The sequence below is a fragment of the Nothobranchius furzeri genome, chromosome 12 (genome assembly GCF_043380555.1).
Source record: "Nothobranchius furzeri strain GRZ-AD chromosome 12, NfurGRZ-RIMD1, whole genome shotgun sequence".
NCBI lineage: Eukaryota > Metazoa > Chordata > Actinopteri > Cyprinodontiformes > Nothobranchiidae > Nothobranchius > Nothobranchius furzeri.
In genome coordinates this window covers 24,235,635-24,251,367 of record NC_091752.1, presented here as the reverse complement: position 1 = coordinate 24,251,367, position 15,733 = coordinate 24,235,635, and the positions used below count along the sequence as shown (strand labels likewise).

The window sequence follows — 15,733 nt, the reverse complement described above, 5'->3', positions numbered from 1 at the left end:
ATTCCCGAAACAAGGCTGGAGTTAATAATGTTGAGCACATGACGGGCTACCACTGGAAGAACCTCCTGGAAGAGTCTGGCTGTACTGATGTAGAAGACTGCTTTCAGACAGGCTGCATGAAAAACTCAGTGACCGATTAAATTCAGAATTATTATATATATATATATATATATATATATATATATATATATATATATATATATTCTGTCAACCACACCTTTAAGAAGGATAAAAACGTATTAAGCTAATTTGTTTTCTAAATTTGTAATAGCAGCTTAAAAACAAAGGAAGGCATATTGTAAGGTGTTGTACAACAGAAATTAACTTTTTTTAAGACTTGAGAAAAAAATACTGCCAGAAAAAAGTTAAACTGTATGTGATTTGGGTTTGAACATAATTAGACCCAGATATGTCTGCAGGCGATAGGAATCTGCCAATAAAGCCTTTTTAGGGAGTTTGTGAATGCATCATTGTCAAGCAGCCATTTTTCCTGGTCAGTAAACACAGCATTTTGAAGCACTAATTGAAGCAGTAATAACAGATTTTGTGGACAAGTTGACTTATAATAGTCTTAAAGTTAATAAAACGTATAAAGGAAAAAATATTAAGTAAAAGTACTTCGAGATAAATCAAGAGTCAAAAATCAGAAAACCTGTATTGGCCCTCAAAACCAAAATCGATGCATCAGAGCTCAATGACCTCTTTGACGTATTTGGGACAGAAAAAAACATCTAAATATTGCAAATTTCCAACTGTCAAATCTCATCTGTGACACCTCCATCACAACTAGACCCACTCGTTGACTGGTTACAGTCACACACACACCGGTTTATTCCACCCTTTAGTTTATGAAACATGTTCAAGCCTCAATTCCTGATCATAAACTGAAAGTAGACGGAATTGTTGTCTCATGGTCCCTTTTATAATCGGAGGGAAACAAACTTGTTAAAACTAATCTGATGAGATCATCTGGGCTCGCGTCAGGCTGGCTGCTAAATACATAAAACTCTTTATTGGTCGGTGGCATCAATGTGGCCTCATAAACAGCGCTTTGGTTATAAAACACCCATCGGCTGCGTTTAAACTGGCTGTTTGACTAGTTTTACAGCAGCTGGGGAGCTCGAGGCAGCGGCAAATTTAGAAACACGCCCCGGCTTTAATGGGTTAGACATTTAGCCTAGCTTAAAATGCGTCGAAGTTCTGCCATTTAAAAACGAGCAGACTTCCTGGATAAAGATAGCGGATTCAGAGCCAAGCAAGAGGAAGGGAAACTTCAATCACACACACACACACGTTCACACACTCACCGCTTGCTGTCTGAGACACGGCAGACACAGCAGTCTGACCCATATTCAGCTCCGGGGTCCGAACCGGGGCTCGAACCCGCTTTCACGGCCTTCTATCCCCGCATGGGTTCCGTCTGAGTGGGTTCATGTCAAGAAAGAGGAGTTTTTACGCGGCGATAATGATGGCTGAGAAGCTGGAAACTTGTCTGACTGACGGACGGAGTGATTGGGTCTCTACTACGTTGTAATTTCCCCTCCCACCTCCTCCTTGTCCTGTGAGCGGCTGAGAAGTGCCTCTCAGCCCCGCTATGCAGATTAGGAGCCGCTGGGGTCACCTCCAACCATCACTTTACAGTAAAAATCACGGCACAACGTTAATTAACGCCTGTTAATTACAGAAAAACGGTGATTTTAGTCAAAACTAATTAATTTTCACCAACAAATGTATCCCAGGACATTTACTTTCTTCCAAGCAAACATTTGGACATTTAATAACCGTTGAAACGACGTTAACGACGTCATGGTTGGAAAATAGTTCCATATGACAGTTGAATAGTGATGGGAATTCCGGCTCTTTTTAGAGAGTCGGTTCTTTTGGCTCAGCTCATCAAAAAGAGCCGGCTGTTTCGGCTCCCAAGTGGCTCCTCAGATTTTCTGTTGCGTAGAGTACATTTATAACCAAAATAATGCTAAACTATGTGTAAAATTATTTACTAATGTAAAAATATGCTATATATCAAATATTTATCATTTCTATGGATTTAATAACTGAACACTTTAAGAAATCTTCACTTTCCGACTGCTGGCGCTCATTTTCTCACCGTCTTCGTCGCACTCTTCTCCCTCTTGCTCGCCTTTTTCCTCCTCCTTATTCCCTCTTGCCTCCCTCCACCCGCATGTGCTCTGCTGTGTGTCTGAGTCTGATCCTCCCTCTTCCCCGCCCCTACTGCTCTGTGTGTGGACAGTCTGGACACGCAGTTACACATGTTGACCAATCGTCTGTAGCTTTCACCAAGGCGGGGGGGAGGGGACGGCTCCCAATGACGAGCCGGCTCCCGTCGTTCACTTCAAAGAGCCGGCTCTTAGAGCCAGTTCGTTCGTGACCGACACATCACTACAGTTGAACTGACATCACTGATTCACAACAACTGTTGACATGTTCAAATGTGTCTGAATGGATTTTTTGGAAAATGTTATGTTACTTTTATTTTATTTTTTTTTTTTTACTATAGCCGTCCTACCGCAACCATTTTTGGCCAGGGACACAAATGCTTGCTGGGATTATTTGCACTATTTTTAGTTCTTCAAGTTCATTAATATTATCAAACAGGTTTGGTTCAGATCTTATCAAAAACTGACCTCCTGGGTCAAGGCTAAGGTTACTCAAGTCTGGGTGTTATTTTAGACTCTGATTGGAGTCACAGATTAACAAAATATTAAAAAAATTTAGAAACTTTTTTTATCACTCAAGAAAAAGCTGATCAAAAGTTTAAGATCACTGTAAAAATGACCCAAAATGGTAGTTTGCTTAACAAGGTTTCAAGTAGAACTTCAACATGCTACAAGAAGAAATGGAAGTGAGGTCAAACATTTTCTGAGCATGCAATTTATTGACAACAGGCGGTTTCACAGCTGCTCAAAAGTTTAAGACCACTGTAAAAGTGGCCAAAAATATATTTTGAATGATTGGAGCTTAACAAGGTTCTTCAACATGCAAAAAAAGGTTAATGTCATTTAGTTGATATAGTGCCTTCTAGGGTTCTACAACCCCCCAAGATGCTTTATAACACACAAGCAGTCACATACCCATGCACTACGGCTGGCCAATATGGCCTAAAATCAATATCACGATAAATTGAGGATTTCACCCCAATAACGATAAATAGCTTTGCGCAGAAACAGAAATTGTCCACTAGATAGGGCTGTTACATACATTGAGTCATAGTGACTCAAGGTGGTACAGCTTCTTAAAGGGACATGAGTGTTGCCAACCTACACACATCTTTTCATTTTTAATTATCAAATTTTTTGACATGAGAAAAGTTATCTCAATAAGAGTCAGAAATTTCAATAACGATACATTTTCTATTTTTGCCCAGCCCTACCATGCACGTTCACTGGTGGTAACAACAATAGCCATAGCTGCCATGGGGTGCACCAACAGAGGCGAGGCTGCCAAGCACTGGCACCACCAGTCCCTTCGATCACCACCAGCAGGCAAGACGGGTTAAGTGCCTTGCCCAACACAACAACAGACAGGGCTTGAACCTATAACCCTCTGGTTACAGGGTGAGCTAACTCTTCTTTCGCCATTGCACCAAAAAGAAAAGGGAGTAGGACAAAATATTTTCCGAGCATCCAATTTATTGAAAACAACATGTAACTGTAACAGGCGATTTCACAGCTGCTCAAAAGTTTGAGACTGCATGCCTTTAAAAGGCCAAATCTGTGCAAAAATGTGAACTGTCATTTTCTGTCAGGTAGTCCCACTATCATGACATTCAAATGGTAAAGGCAAAATAATCTCTCTTTTGGAACTTGGTTGGGTTGTTGAACAACATAAGCAGGGTTTCTGACAGAACGCCATCCCTGCTGAGGTGGGAGATGATTAAGATCCAACATAGTAAAGGATTTCCATCTTTAAAGTGGTATTAAACTTTTGATCGAGATTGTATTCCACGAGATCATGCATGCTTTTATTTTGACCCAACAGCCCAACAGTTTGTGGCAGGGATTGACAAAATATCAAAAGGAGGGAACACATAACCATTGCTATGGTTTCCAGTGGCACAAACACATTTGAGCTCCTCCTCCAATTTAAAGCCATTAAAGGTGTAGATTGATCGTTTAATCAATCCATTTGCAGGAGTCTCTAGTACAAATTAATGCCTTGTAAGTCATACTGTGGGGAAACAAAGCTCTAGTGCACCAGTTCAGAAACTAGAAGTGAGCCAGATCAAAGTTGAGCTTCAGACGGCAGGATCTGGAGACCTATTTCCTGATTTTTTGACATCTCTTCTCTTATTGGCTAACAGCAACACGACTTTACCACTGACTCCATTTGTTCTGCAACATTGATGTTTTATCTCCACAAATAACACAAGCCTGAAGCAGTTGTGCAGTGTGGCGGAGTTACTTATGCTTACGGTTAGCTTCTACTAGTCGAGAAGTTCTCTGCTGCATCCTGGACTCTAAACCAACGGCAGCCTTCCCTGTCATGAGTCAAGATGGGTGATAGCATGAATGTTACGTGACAGTAGAGATCTGTTAGAAATCTGAGATGTAGATCTGCCAGGCTTTTCAAATCCTAGAGTTCCAAATCCTTAGCATCTCTATCAGAAGCTAATGCAGGAGATAGATGTAGGAGACTATTTTCATGTTCAACCTGCATGAAACACTCAGAATGACTGATCATAATCAAAAATAACATAAAAATGCTTTTTCAGTGTTCCACACCTTTTATGGCCAAGGGCTTTCCTCTGGAACTCTGCCTCCTTACATCAGAAACACAACTTCACTTGATATTTGTATGAAAATTTAAGACCTTTTTTATCTTTAACTGGTTTCTTCTGGCATGTGGTTGTTTGTTTGGTCTCTTTCTCTGAACAGCCGTATCAATTTCAGTTACTTTGACTTTTAATCTATGGACATTTTCTTACATCTTCTAATGTTTGTTAATTTTATGTTAATGTTAATTTAATTGTTTCCTCTATTGCACGACTGCTGTTATGATTTTTGTTTAAACACACCTTTAGCTGCGTTTGTTTCTATGAAAGGTGCCCTGTGAATGAATTCTTACATGCTTACTTTTAGCATACGAATTAACCGGATATCGTTTTTTGAAGGAATGCATGATGCCCGTCACCTTTCATGATAGATCTACACTAAAATCATCTGACACATAGTCATAGAATTATAGCAAAATCTAAAAGACAATGTCACGTGGACTCTCGTGCAATATTGCATGATCACGTGCAATTCCTCTGAACTCCATGTTTATGTAGTGAATGACTGAGCTACCATAACATCATGCTTGGAGCTGCATTTGTATGGAAAGAGCTTCGTAAATAAAGTTTTGATTGATTGATTGACTGATTGATTGATTGGTAGAACCAGCAGAGGGCTAAACATCTAACTGTTTACTGTATTTCTGTAAACCTTAAATAAATTTAAAATGCACTGTGACCATCATTGTAACAACTGGTCACAGTTGTATAATTAATATGTTGTGAAGACTAAAGCTGCAGATAGGCAGTGGTGGCACAATGTTAAACGGCTGGGTGAAATTGTTGCACCAGGCTTTAGAATCAGTTAATACTGGGTTAGGGTACGGTCAGCAGTTTGGGACAAATTTAGTCCACAGTTCATAATAATTAAATGAGCTTAAATGTCGAGACAGTGCGTTGATTCAAAGGAGGGAATGATTAGCCACCAATGTGATTTCTGTCAAGTAATGCTCAAGTAAGCCCAAGCACCTTTGAAAATGAATTTGGGTGTGTGTGTTTACTTGGCGAATGTGTGTTTTGTCATCACCAGTGTCAACACGGAGTCAGCTGAGACCTTGCAGAACGTCGCTGGACAGAAGTGAGTTGTCACACATGGAGACATTTACAAAGTTCAGAAAAAGGTACAACAGATCTCATTGATTTAGAGAGCTTTTGTGTGATTTCTATCGTAACTACATGAGCTCCACATTAAAATCCCTTTGTGTTTAACCTGTTTTTATAACAAATAGGAAATACTAGTTCTAAGAAAACACACCCAATACATCCGGGTACACACTCACTCACACATAATGACCTTTAAGTAAACATAAACACTGAGTTTAAAGTTGTTTAGGCGGAAGTTAAATGGTTTTACATGTAGAACAAGACTGCCATCTAGTGTCATCATAAGGATGGACGCTGGGTTGGTTTATATATGGAGGGAGATTGATTTAATTCTTAATGAAAAACTTTATTGTCCATCTTTTATTTTCTCCCCTGAGTAATAAAAGAGTAAAACACCAGAGTCCTGGCTCATGCACATCCTTGCAAAGGAATTTCTGCACAAAGAGCTGAAGCACAGAGACAAATCGGCCACATGCGCAAAGAAAAAGAAAAAAATGCAGTTTTGCTGAATCTTGCAAATGTAAATAAAACATTTGTGCAGTTTGTTTAACTTCCTCTGCCATCATCTGATTATTTTGTTCCAATTCAATAACATCACATGCATTTCTAGCTTAAAAAGTGTGTTGTTCTTTTGGTGATATGAAATAATATGTGCGACGGTGGTACAGGAGTTGAGCGCTCGCCCCGTAATCGGAAGATTGCAGGTTCGATCTGTCGCTGTTGATTGTGTCCTTGGGCACTTAACCCACCTTGCCTGCTTGTGGTGGTCAGAGGGACCGGTGGCACCAGACTCGCCTCTGTCAGTGTGCCCCAGAGCAGCTGTGGCTACAAGGTAGCTCATCACCACCAGGGTGTGAATGTGTGTGTGAATGACTGAATGACTGATTGTGTTGTAACGTGCCTTGGAGGGTTCCAGGACTCTAGAAGGCGCTATAACAAATACAGGCCATTTACCATATATTATATATATTATGTTCTTCAGAGACAACATGTTTGACAACATTATTATATTACAGCTTCAATGAAAGTGCTTGATTTAGATTGCTAGATGATGTCCTTGAATTAAGAGTTTATGTTTAAGTTTATTTATTTGGCAGATGCTTTTATCCAAAGTGACGTACAATTGTTAACTTGTAGGGCATTTTGTGATCTGTAGGGGAAACCGGAGTACCCGGAGGAAAACCACGCATGCATGGGGAGAACATGCAACTTCACGCAGAAAGACCACAGCCGAGTTTCGAACCTGCAACCTTCTTGCTGTGCGGCAACAGTGCTAACAACTGTGCCACCATGCAGCCATGCAGTTTACTTGGAAGCAGTAAGATGACTGCATGGAAAGGTTATTAGTATATAAGATGGAAGCGGTTAATTGGACATGTAGGACGAGGCAGGAGAGAAAAGACAGAACATGAGGCTGGAAAAGAAGATGATGGAGAAAAATCACTGCTCTAGCAACATGTGGGATTTAATGTCATGGACTTATTTGGTTTAAGCAACACATGTGAGTTAGTTGCAAGTTAAGCAGGTAATAAAACAAACCCCCCACAAAATATGCACCGATTTAGATTTTAAGGGTCAGTGCTGATTTTGGATTCTTGTGCAGCTCTGACCAACTCTAGCTTGTTGTGATTTATCTCAAAGAACTGTATTTAACAGATTTTCATTTTATTAATTCATTATTAGCATGAAAATCATGACTGCTGAAATAAAACAGTCACAAAATAGATGTTCTAGACAGCATGAACACTTAGCAATGATGGATTGCTCGGATTGCTGTGGTGCATTCACTGACTGAAAGAAAAATGTTGAATTTTCAGATTATCGAGTCACTGATTACATCAGTCATGCTGAATCATAGCTGAGTCAAATTGTCAGCCCATTTTTTGGTTAATTTCTTTATTAAAAAATATTTCTAAAGGTTTATTGTTAAAAAGTTGATATTAGTTGTATTTTTTATTGTTATTTTTGTAAAATTGCATGTTCATTGTACTTGTTTTAGAGCAATTTTACATTCAAATCAAGGTATTTGTTGAGTTTCTTGCCACAGAACTCCAGCCCTCTTGATCCGGGAGCCGCTGCTCCACTCAGATCCACTAAAATCACAGTTTACATTCAACCAGTCTTTTAAAAAAAACAATAAAACTAAAAACAAACATACTTCAGCTGTTGTGTCAAGACTTGCTGTGGAGTTTAGTCTTTAGAAAACAAAAGAAAGCTCAACCACATTAAGATCAGATTACAGAAGTAACCAAATGATGGGATTTTATTTAAAATATAGCAGCTTGGATAACTGAACATGATCTAAACAGAAACACACTGTTTCACAAACATTTTATGGAAGTTTCACAGCTGATCTGATTGTTTTTAATCAAAATTCCTCATTTTCATCCTGTTAATTGGTTTTCTTTTTCTTTTTCTGCACCATGCACATGAATCTCTTCTATTCTGCTGCTTTTTCGCCTTTGTGGCAATTCCTGCCCAGCTATGAGGAAACACTCCCTCTGGATTTTGCCCGGATCAATGTTACGCTTTTACTGGTAAACTGTACAAACAAATCCTAAAGGAGAATCTCTGAAAAGACCCTGGATTCAAAGTCAAAAGGACACATGTTTGAGTATCGGAATTAGCATGTCAGGATAATGCTTTTTCAGGAAGTGGGTCCTAAGTGTTCTGGCACTAAATAACAGAGATCAACCGAGGTAGCCTGACCTTTCACAGAGAGACGGCGGAGGTGAGGGAGAAGAGGGGCCAAAAGGATGGAAGAGCGTCATCAAATATTAAGTAGCAGCCTCAGCAGAACAAGGGGTAATAATTGTTTAAGTGCTGTTTTTCCAGAGGCTTTCTCTCTGGTCTGATTTATTTATTAAACTCTTAAAGTCTTCAGGGCAGGGCGATCCCAGCTGAACGCTTCGTGACAGTCCCGCTCTAAAACAGGAATAGGTGCCTTAAGTAGAATCGCTTACATTTTAATGCGTACTTCCTGCTTTACGCGTGAATGGATCGAGTACAAGAAGTTCCTAACCGACCTTTCGAGAGTAGAAGCTCAGACATTTCCATTGAGGGCTCATGATTCAGACGGCGAACTGTCATAACACTCAAGTGTGATTCAGCAAGAAGCAGGCCCCGCTGTGCAAGGGCCATGCTGAGCAAAGACGAAAAGTAGAAATAGTGTAATAAGACTTTCTTTTTTTTAACGAAAGCAGCCAAAGCCAGATGGAAAGTGTTCTCTGTAACACGTCTGAGACGAGGACAACGTGGGAGAGATGGTACAAACACAAAAACACTGATTAGATCAGGGGAAAAGTCTCAGCGGAGCGTCGGCACAACTTTTATTCATGCCACAATTCATCCAACACATGCTCGCTACATCAAAAACATCTCCTAAATGTTTAAAACTTTAATTCTGATGATTGTAGAGTCAATAATATCAATAAAGGTTTTTTTTAGCTGATGATATCAGACTGCTCTTCTTCCTCCCCACATCTGCCATTGAGCTGGTCTGAAATCTGATCTCCTGTTTGTTGTATTCCATTCGGCACAGCCCATAAGCTGCCATCACTGCTAAAATGTTGTCCATATAAATCAATAGTTGACATCCTGCCAGACAGGCAGCCGAGGAACGCCAGCTCGAGACGGAATATGAGGAAGGAAAACACGGAGCTGGAGAAGATAGGACTCAAAGGAAAAACTGATACAAAAGCGTGAGACAGATTTATCAGAGAATAAAAGGTCACAATGGAAGAAAAATCAAAAATAGATAAACATTCAGATGATTTGAGGCGATGCAGAGAATAAACATTTAATTCTGTATCACTATATAAGATCAAATTTGCACTAATTTACCAAACAGCTGATGCCAGTTGTAAAACCAGCTGTTCTAAGCATGCCGCGCGGCTCTCAGGACATTACTCTTCCTTTGAAGCAACAACAGGGTTTGTTTTAAAGTTGACTGCCAGCGGTTGATGAAGGCTGCTTTGGCCATGGGCCAGCTGGCTTTTACTGACACTACTGAGGTCTGTTTTAGCAGAATATGGCTCAAAAGGTCTCACTTGAGGGTTTTGATGCATTTGTGTGTCTTATTAATTCCATGGTTACACAGACAATGCAGAATGCCATAAAACATCACCTAAATCAAATGGAGAGTTTTGGATTATTAGCTGAACTTCAGAAGATGACTAAGAGAGAAGTAACTCTGTGCACCTAGGTGACATAACAAGTTCTCTTTTTTAAAAATGGGTTCGACTAGTAGATCCACCTGTCAAACAAACAGATCAATCAGCAGTGAGGTTGTTTTACAAAGCCAGACCTCCCGTTTCAATTAAATATTAATGGTTGCTGGACATAAGCAGGACAGCTCACAAATCCAGCAGCATTTGTAGCATAACTTCAATGTTCTCTTTAACCTCTCTAAATGCACCAGCTGTAAACAACTGAAGGATTTGTAAAAATGTGAGCCGTCTGGTTTTTGTGCACAAATGCTGTAAAAGGGACACATCATGCAGCACCGTGATCCGGCAAAGAGTCCACCAGCTGCACATGTTACATGAATGCGTGCAAGCATGCACAGGTGCTGCTTTGCCTTGCAAAATGTTAAATCACAAATTAGCAGGAAGTTCTTGGTGGTTGAGCTGATTGGAAGTCAAGCAAAATCCTCTCAGGTCCAAGATTTTGTGACTAGGTGTTCGTAGGACCACGAATCACTTGTTATTTACACAAAGCTGCAGAGGTTAATAACGCTGATGTGTTATGACAACCTCTGCAAACAATAAGTAAACTATAGTAGATAACACGAGCCTAATATAGCCTGTCGATCCACTCTGGCTGAGTGACACAACGCTGATGTCACTCAGAACAACACACCCAAACTGGCATCAAGTCAGGCATAGCTGGAATAATTAGTCAGAAAATAAGCTTCCCTTTTATTCTTTAAAGAATTACTTTGATAGCAAAAATGTGGGGTTAATGTTCTGTATTTTTACCACAAGGGCCAACTCTCAAACACAAAAATCCCTTTTTGAATGAGGCGTAACTTCAGTGCTTCATAGGAATCACCAAATTTTATAAAACAGGGTGTCAGCAAGTCTGGTGCACATTACGCAACAGAAGGCTATTTAGGAGAGCCCACACAGTGATCTGCTCATAGCGTTAGCGTTCATTGCACTAAATGTTGCTGCTTTGATCCTCTCAAGTCCTCCTGTCTACATCGTGTGACTGAATGTGAGCTATGCAGAACGTGAAATGAGGAAATGCTGCACCAGAAAAACAATCCCCAGTCTCAGGATTACTCAGACAGGGGATATGTTACAACAATGGGAATAAAAACCCAAATCAACACTGCTGTGAGTTAAAATGCATCAAAAGCTCGTTAAATATTTTCCTTTGAGGGATCTTGACAGCAACCTCTTGGTGACAGGTGAAGATCAGCATGTGAAAAAAGCAAAACATAAACCCAGCGTAAAGACAGATCTGCTTAGAGGGAAGTGAGCCTTGTTAGATCTGGAGAGAACTCACCGGCATGTTCCATGATTTGAGCTGAGGAATATGATCTGGAGCTGATCCCTGCCTCTTCCCGACACACGACCTCTCTGCCTCCCTCCCTCCCTCCACTAAATCACCCTACTGTCTCTCTTCTGCTGTCCTGTCCCTCCCCCGTCCCTCTGCCTCTCTGCACTTCCTTCATCTCTCTTCTTTCCCTCCCACACTGTCTGCTCACCCCTCCCTTCCATCCACTCGCTCAAATAAAGAGCATTAAAAGTTAATGTTTGTTTCCATCTCAGGTCCTTCTCCGTCCTGATCCCAGTCTCATCCTGCATTTGTCTCCATCTCCATGACTGTCAAGGTTTTTCCAACTTCCTCTGGCTCCACTCTGATCCATTTTAATGCCCCCCCCCCCCCATGAAGTCCCACGGTGACATAGAAGATGAGGAGAAATGCTCAATTTAGGGAAGATGGAAGTGGAGGTGCATAACCTCAAAATTAGGATAAACTGGCAATGTTTTTCTAAATAAAATTTAAAAAAAGCTTTATTGCCACAAAATTATTATTATTATTTTCAGTTTTGGGTTGAATTAAACAGGTACAATGTTTAATTCACAATTTCTTATATTGAAGAGCAAGTCGCCTCTAAATAAATTTCTTTTCTGATAAACTATATAAATGTGTGTCTAATCATGCTGCAGACACGTGTTGTCAATAGTTTTGCACTTAAGTGCATTTTAGTTAAAATTGTAATTTTCTGCCTAAAACTGGCAGTGTTGTGCCGTTGTCAGGTAAAAACTCTGCACTGCATCTGAATTTAAATCTGCCATCGCTATTGGCTAAGAGGTGCCTTAGAACATTAGCTGGTACCATATGATGTCACAATGTCATTGTGAGCCTGTATGTGTGTGTATTTGTTAGTGGCTCTGCCCTCTCGGTCTGCTAGGCAACAGCATTTGTTGCATTTTTCTAACAGGAAGTGGGAGCGGAGTAATACTCTGGTAGGGGTTGACTTGCTCTTTAAAGAGCAAGTCACCCCCAAATAAACTTTTTTTTTGCTGATGCTGCAATTTTTAATTCACAATTTCTTATATTGAACAGCAAGTCGCCTCCAAATCAATTTCTTTTCTGATAAACTATATAAATGTGTGTCTAATCGTGCTGCAGACACGTGTAGTCAATAATTTGGCACTTCAGTTCATCTTAGTTAAAATTTAATTATTCTCCCTAAAACTGGCAGTGTTGTGCCGTTGTCAGGTGAAAACTCTACACTGTATTTTAATTTAAATCTGCCACCGCTATTGGCTAAGAGGTATGCTATGATGTAAACTGGTACATTATGATGTCACAATGCTGTCGTGTGTGTGTGTATTTGTTAGCAGCTCCGCCTTCACGGTCTGCCAGGCAACAGCATTTGTTGCATTTTTCAAACATGAAATGGGAGTGGAGTTAGAATCTGGTAGGGGTTGACTTGCTCGGTCTTTCAAACAAAATAAAAAAGTAGCAAGACACTATTTCATTTACAGCCTACAGTAGATGTTTTACAAATATGCTTTTAAAGAGAGTTAGATATAAAATATATATATATGTATTTTTAAGCCTAATTAAACAAAATTGTCAAATATTCTTGACTGAATTAGAAAACAATCTAATTTCTGTGATAATTTTTCATATTGAGTAACACAATTTAATGTAATGGGATTTTTAACAGGATTTTTTACATTACAAAATGTTTAAACTGGATTTGATGACTTACATAAAATGATTTAAAAAAAATAAATTTTAAATATAAAAGTTGTCTGTCATACTATTTTGAACATTTGAAAGCAAAAGAAGGCACAATATATGATAAAATATCACCAACAGCACTACTGAGACGTTATTCTCTTAAATATCAGTCATTTTCGTCAACAGGATAATTTATGTATATCAGAAATGAAATGGTCTGTTTCAGTGAAGCTATGCCTGTGCCCACTTGGAGAATAACGTGCCAATAGTGGCAAGTCAAAGACCTTTGAATTTGGTCATTTCCAAGCACCTCACATGGAAAACAAAGTAAAAAAAAAAAAGATTAAGCCTTATACTCTAAACAGTTGAAAACATAATACTAGCAAGTGTAGTATAAATAAATAAAAAAACGTACTGAGTCGAACCGGCGATAAAACAGTGTGCCCGCCAGCTACTCTAACCACTAGACTATCAAGTTTGTTTTAAAACTTTAGCCATACACATATGCTGTGCTGGCCATCGTGTGCATCTTTGTGGACAGGATGCATAGTTTTTGCGGTGGTGTTTTGTCACCAGTGCAGAAACAATTTTTCAGAATATCCACTCTGGTACTGGTGGAGGTTTAAAGCAGTCATCTGTGACATAAAGGCCACATTCTCACCTGCAGCATGAAATCAACCGCTCTATACTTGCAACTTGGAGAAAGTGGGCGTTAGTGACATACTTCCTGGACAGGCGAGTTTCGGGTATGAGACTAGGTGGAGGAGCAATGCCTGATGACACACTTGGGCTAATTTGTCCCATCTGCAGGCTTCAACAAATTAAAGCTGAGACAGGAAAATTCATAAATGCAGCCAAAAACAGGTTTGGGTGTATTTCTCATGAGGAAATGACAAATCCACGTGGTAAAAAGGTCCAAAATATCAAGTTCTAACAATATGGAACATTTGTGGTCTTGAGTTTTATTTTATCTTATGAGTTCTTTATATTATAGATTTAAACTATAAATAGTTAGGGATCAAATCCACAAATATAATTTCCTTTTAATTAAAAAAAAGAAAATTATCTTTTGACTGTAACCATCACCCCAATCTGGATTTGGCAAGACTTCATTTGCTGGAAGCTGTTAGTTTGATCCATCCATCCATCCAGTGGCGGATTTAGCAATTTAGGGGCTCAAGGCGAACACAGACATGGGATGGGGCCCCTTTCACTAAATTTTCGGCAATCTTACCTTTAACTGGATTTGCGAAACTCTCCACTCTTCTGACATGAGTTATTTTCCCTTTTTATTAGTCCTCTTTTTTCCTGTATTTCTCTCCCTTTGAGCGCTTTCAATATTTGCTCTGCTTTCTTCTTCCTGTCAGTGCTCATGTGCTTTTGCCTTTGTTTTTTTTTTCTATTTTCCATTTTGGTCTATGTTTTCCTCCCTTTAAACATTTTCCATTGACTTTCCTTTCTGCTTCCTTTTGATGTTTATATAGAAAAACGACGTCACTTTCAGAAGTGAAAATAAAAGCTTTTATGAAGCAAGCTGCTTCTTTCTTATTGGAGCCACTAGGATAACTCAGTTTCATGCTTAATGTTTTGACTATCGCTTTGAGTTTGTTAAGAATGCTCCCGCCTCTCTTCTTCTTTTTCTGCTTTCTCTTCTTCTTCTTCTTCTTCTTCTTCTTCTTCTTCTTCTTCTTCTTCTTTTTCTGCTTCTTCTTCTTCTTTTTCTGCTTCTTCTTCTGCTTCTTCTTCTTTTTCTGCTTCTTCTTCTGCTTCTTCTGCTTCTTCTTCTTTTTCTGCCTCTTCTTCTTCTTTTTCTGCTTCTTCTTCTTCTTTTTCTGCTTCTTCTTCTTTTTCTGCTTTCGCTTCTTCTTTTTCTGCTTTCGCTTCTTCTTTTCTGCTTACTCTTCTTCTTTTTCTGCTTACTCTTCTTCTTTTTCTGCTTATTCTTCTTCTTTTTCTCCTCCTTCTTCTTCTTTTTCTCCTTCTTCTCTTTCTCCTTCTTTTTTCCTCCTTCTTCTTCTTCTGCTTTCTCCTTCTTCTTCTTCTTTTTCCTCCTTCTTCTTCTGCTTTCTCCTTCTTCTTCTGCTGCTTTCTTCTTCTTCTTCTTCTGCTTTCTCCTTCTTCTTCTTCTTCTTCTGCTTTCTCCTTCTGCTTCTTCTTCTTCTTCTGCTTTCTCCTTCTTCTGCTTTCTCCTTCTGCGTCTTCTTCTTCTGCTTTCTCCTTCTGCTTCTTCTTCTTCTGCTTTCTCCTTCTGCTTCTTCTTCTTCTTCTGCTTTCTCCTTCTGCTTCTTCTTCTTCTGCTTTCTCCTTCTTCTTCTGCTTTCTGCTTTCTCCTTCTTCTGCTTTCTCGTTCTTCTGCTTTCTTCTGCTTTTTTCTGCTTTCTTCTGCTTTGTCCTTCTTTTACTTTCTGCTTTCTCCTTCTTCTCATTTCTCCTTCTTCTGCTTTCTCCTTCTTCTCCTTTCTCCTTCTTCTGCTTTCTCCTTCTTCTGCTTTCTCCTTCTTCTGCTTTCTCCTTCTTCTGCTTTCTGCTTTCTCCTTCTTCTCCTTTCTCCTTTTTCTGCTTTCTTCTTCTTCTGCTTTCTCCTTCTTCTGCTTTCTTCTGCTTTCTCCTTCTTCTGCTTTCTTATTCTTC

The 15,733-nt window shown here is 39.5% G+C and overlaps 1 protein-coding gene across 3 annotated transcripts in view; it reads right to left on the bottom strand.

Moving 5' to 3' along the window:
* Positions 1 to 11,546, bottom strand: part of phactr2 (phosphatase and actin regulator 2) — a 38,379-nt gene extending 26,833 nt beyond the window's left edge. For 2 of the 3 annotated variants that reach the window (XM_015944557.3, XM_015944559.3), the window contains exon 1: positions 1,308 to 1,492. In XM_015944557.3, the coding sequence (XP_015800043.3) occupies positions 1,308 to 1,350 (43 nt within the window). In that variant the 5' untranslated portion in view covers positions 1,351 to 1,492. Of the gene's footprint in view, positions 1 to 1,307; positions 1,493 to 11,407 lie in introns of those variants that run through there. The other variant, XM_015944558.3, reaches the window with a different exon arrangement.
* Positions 11,547 to 15,733: the final 4,187 nt, after the last annotated feature.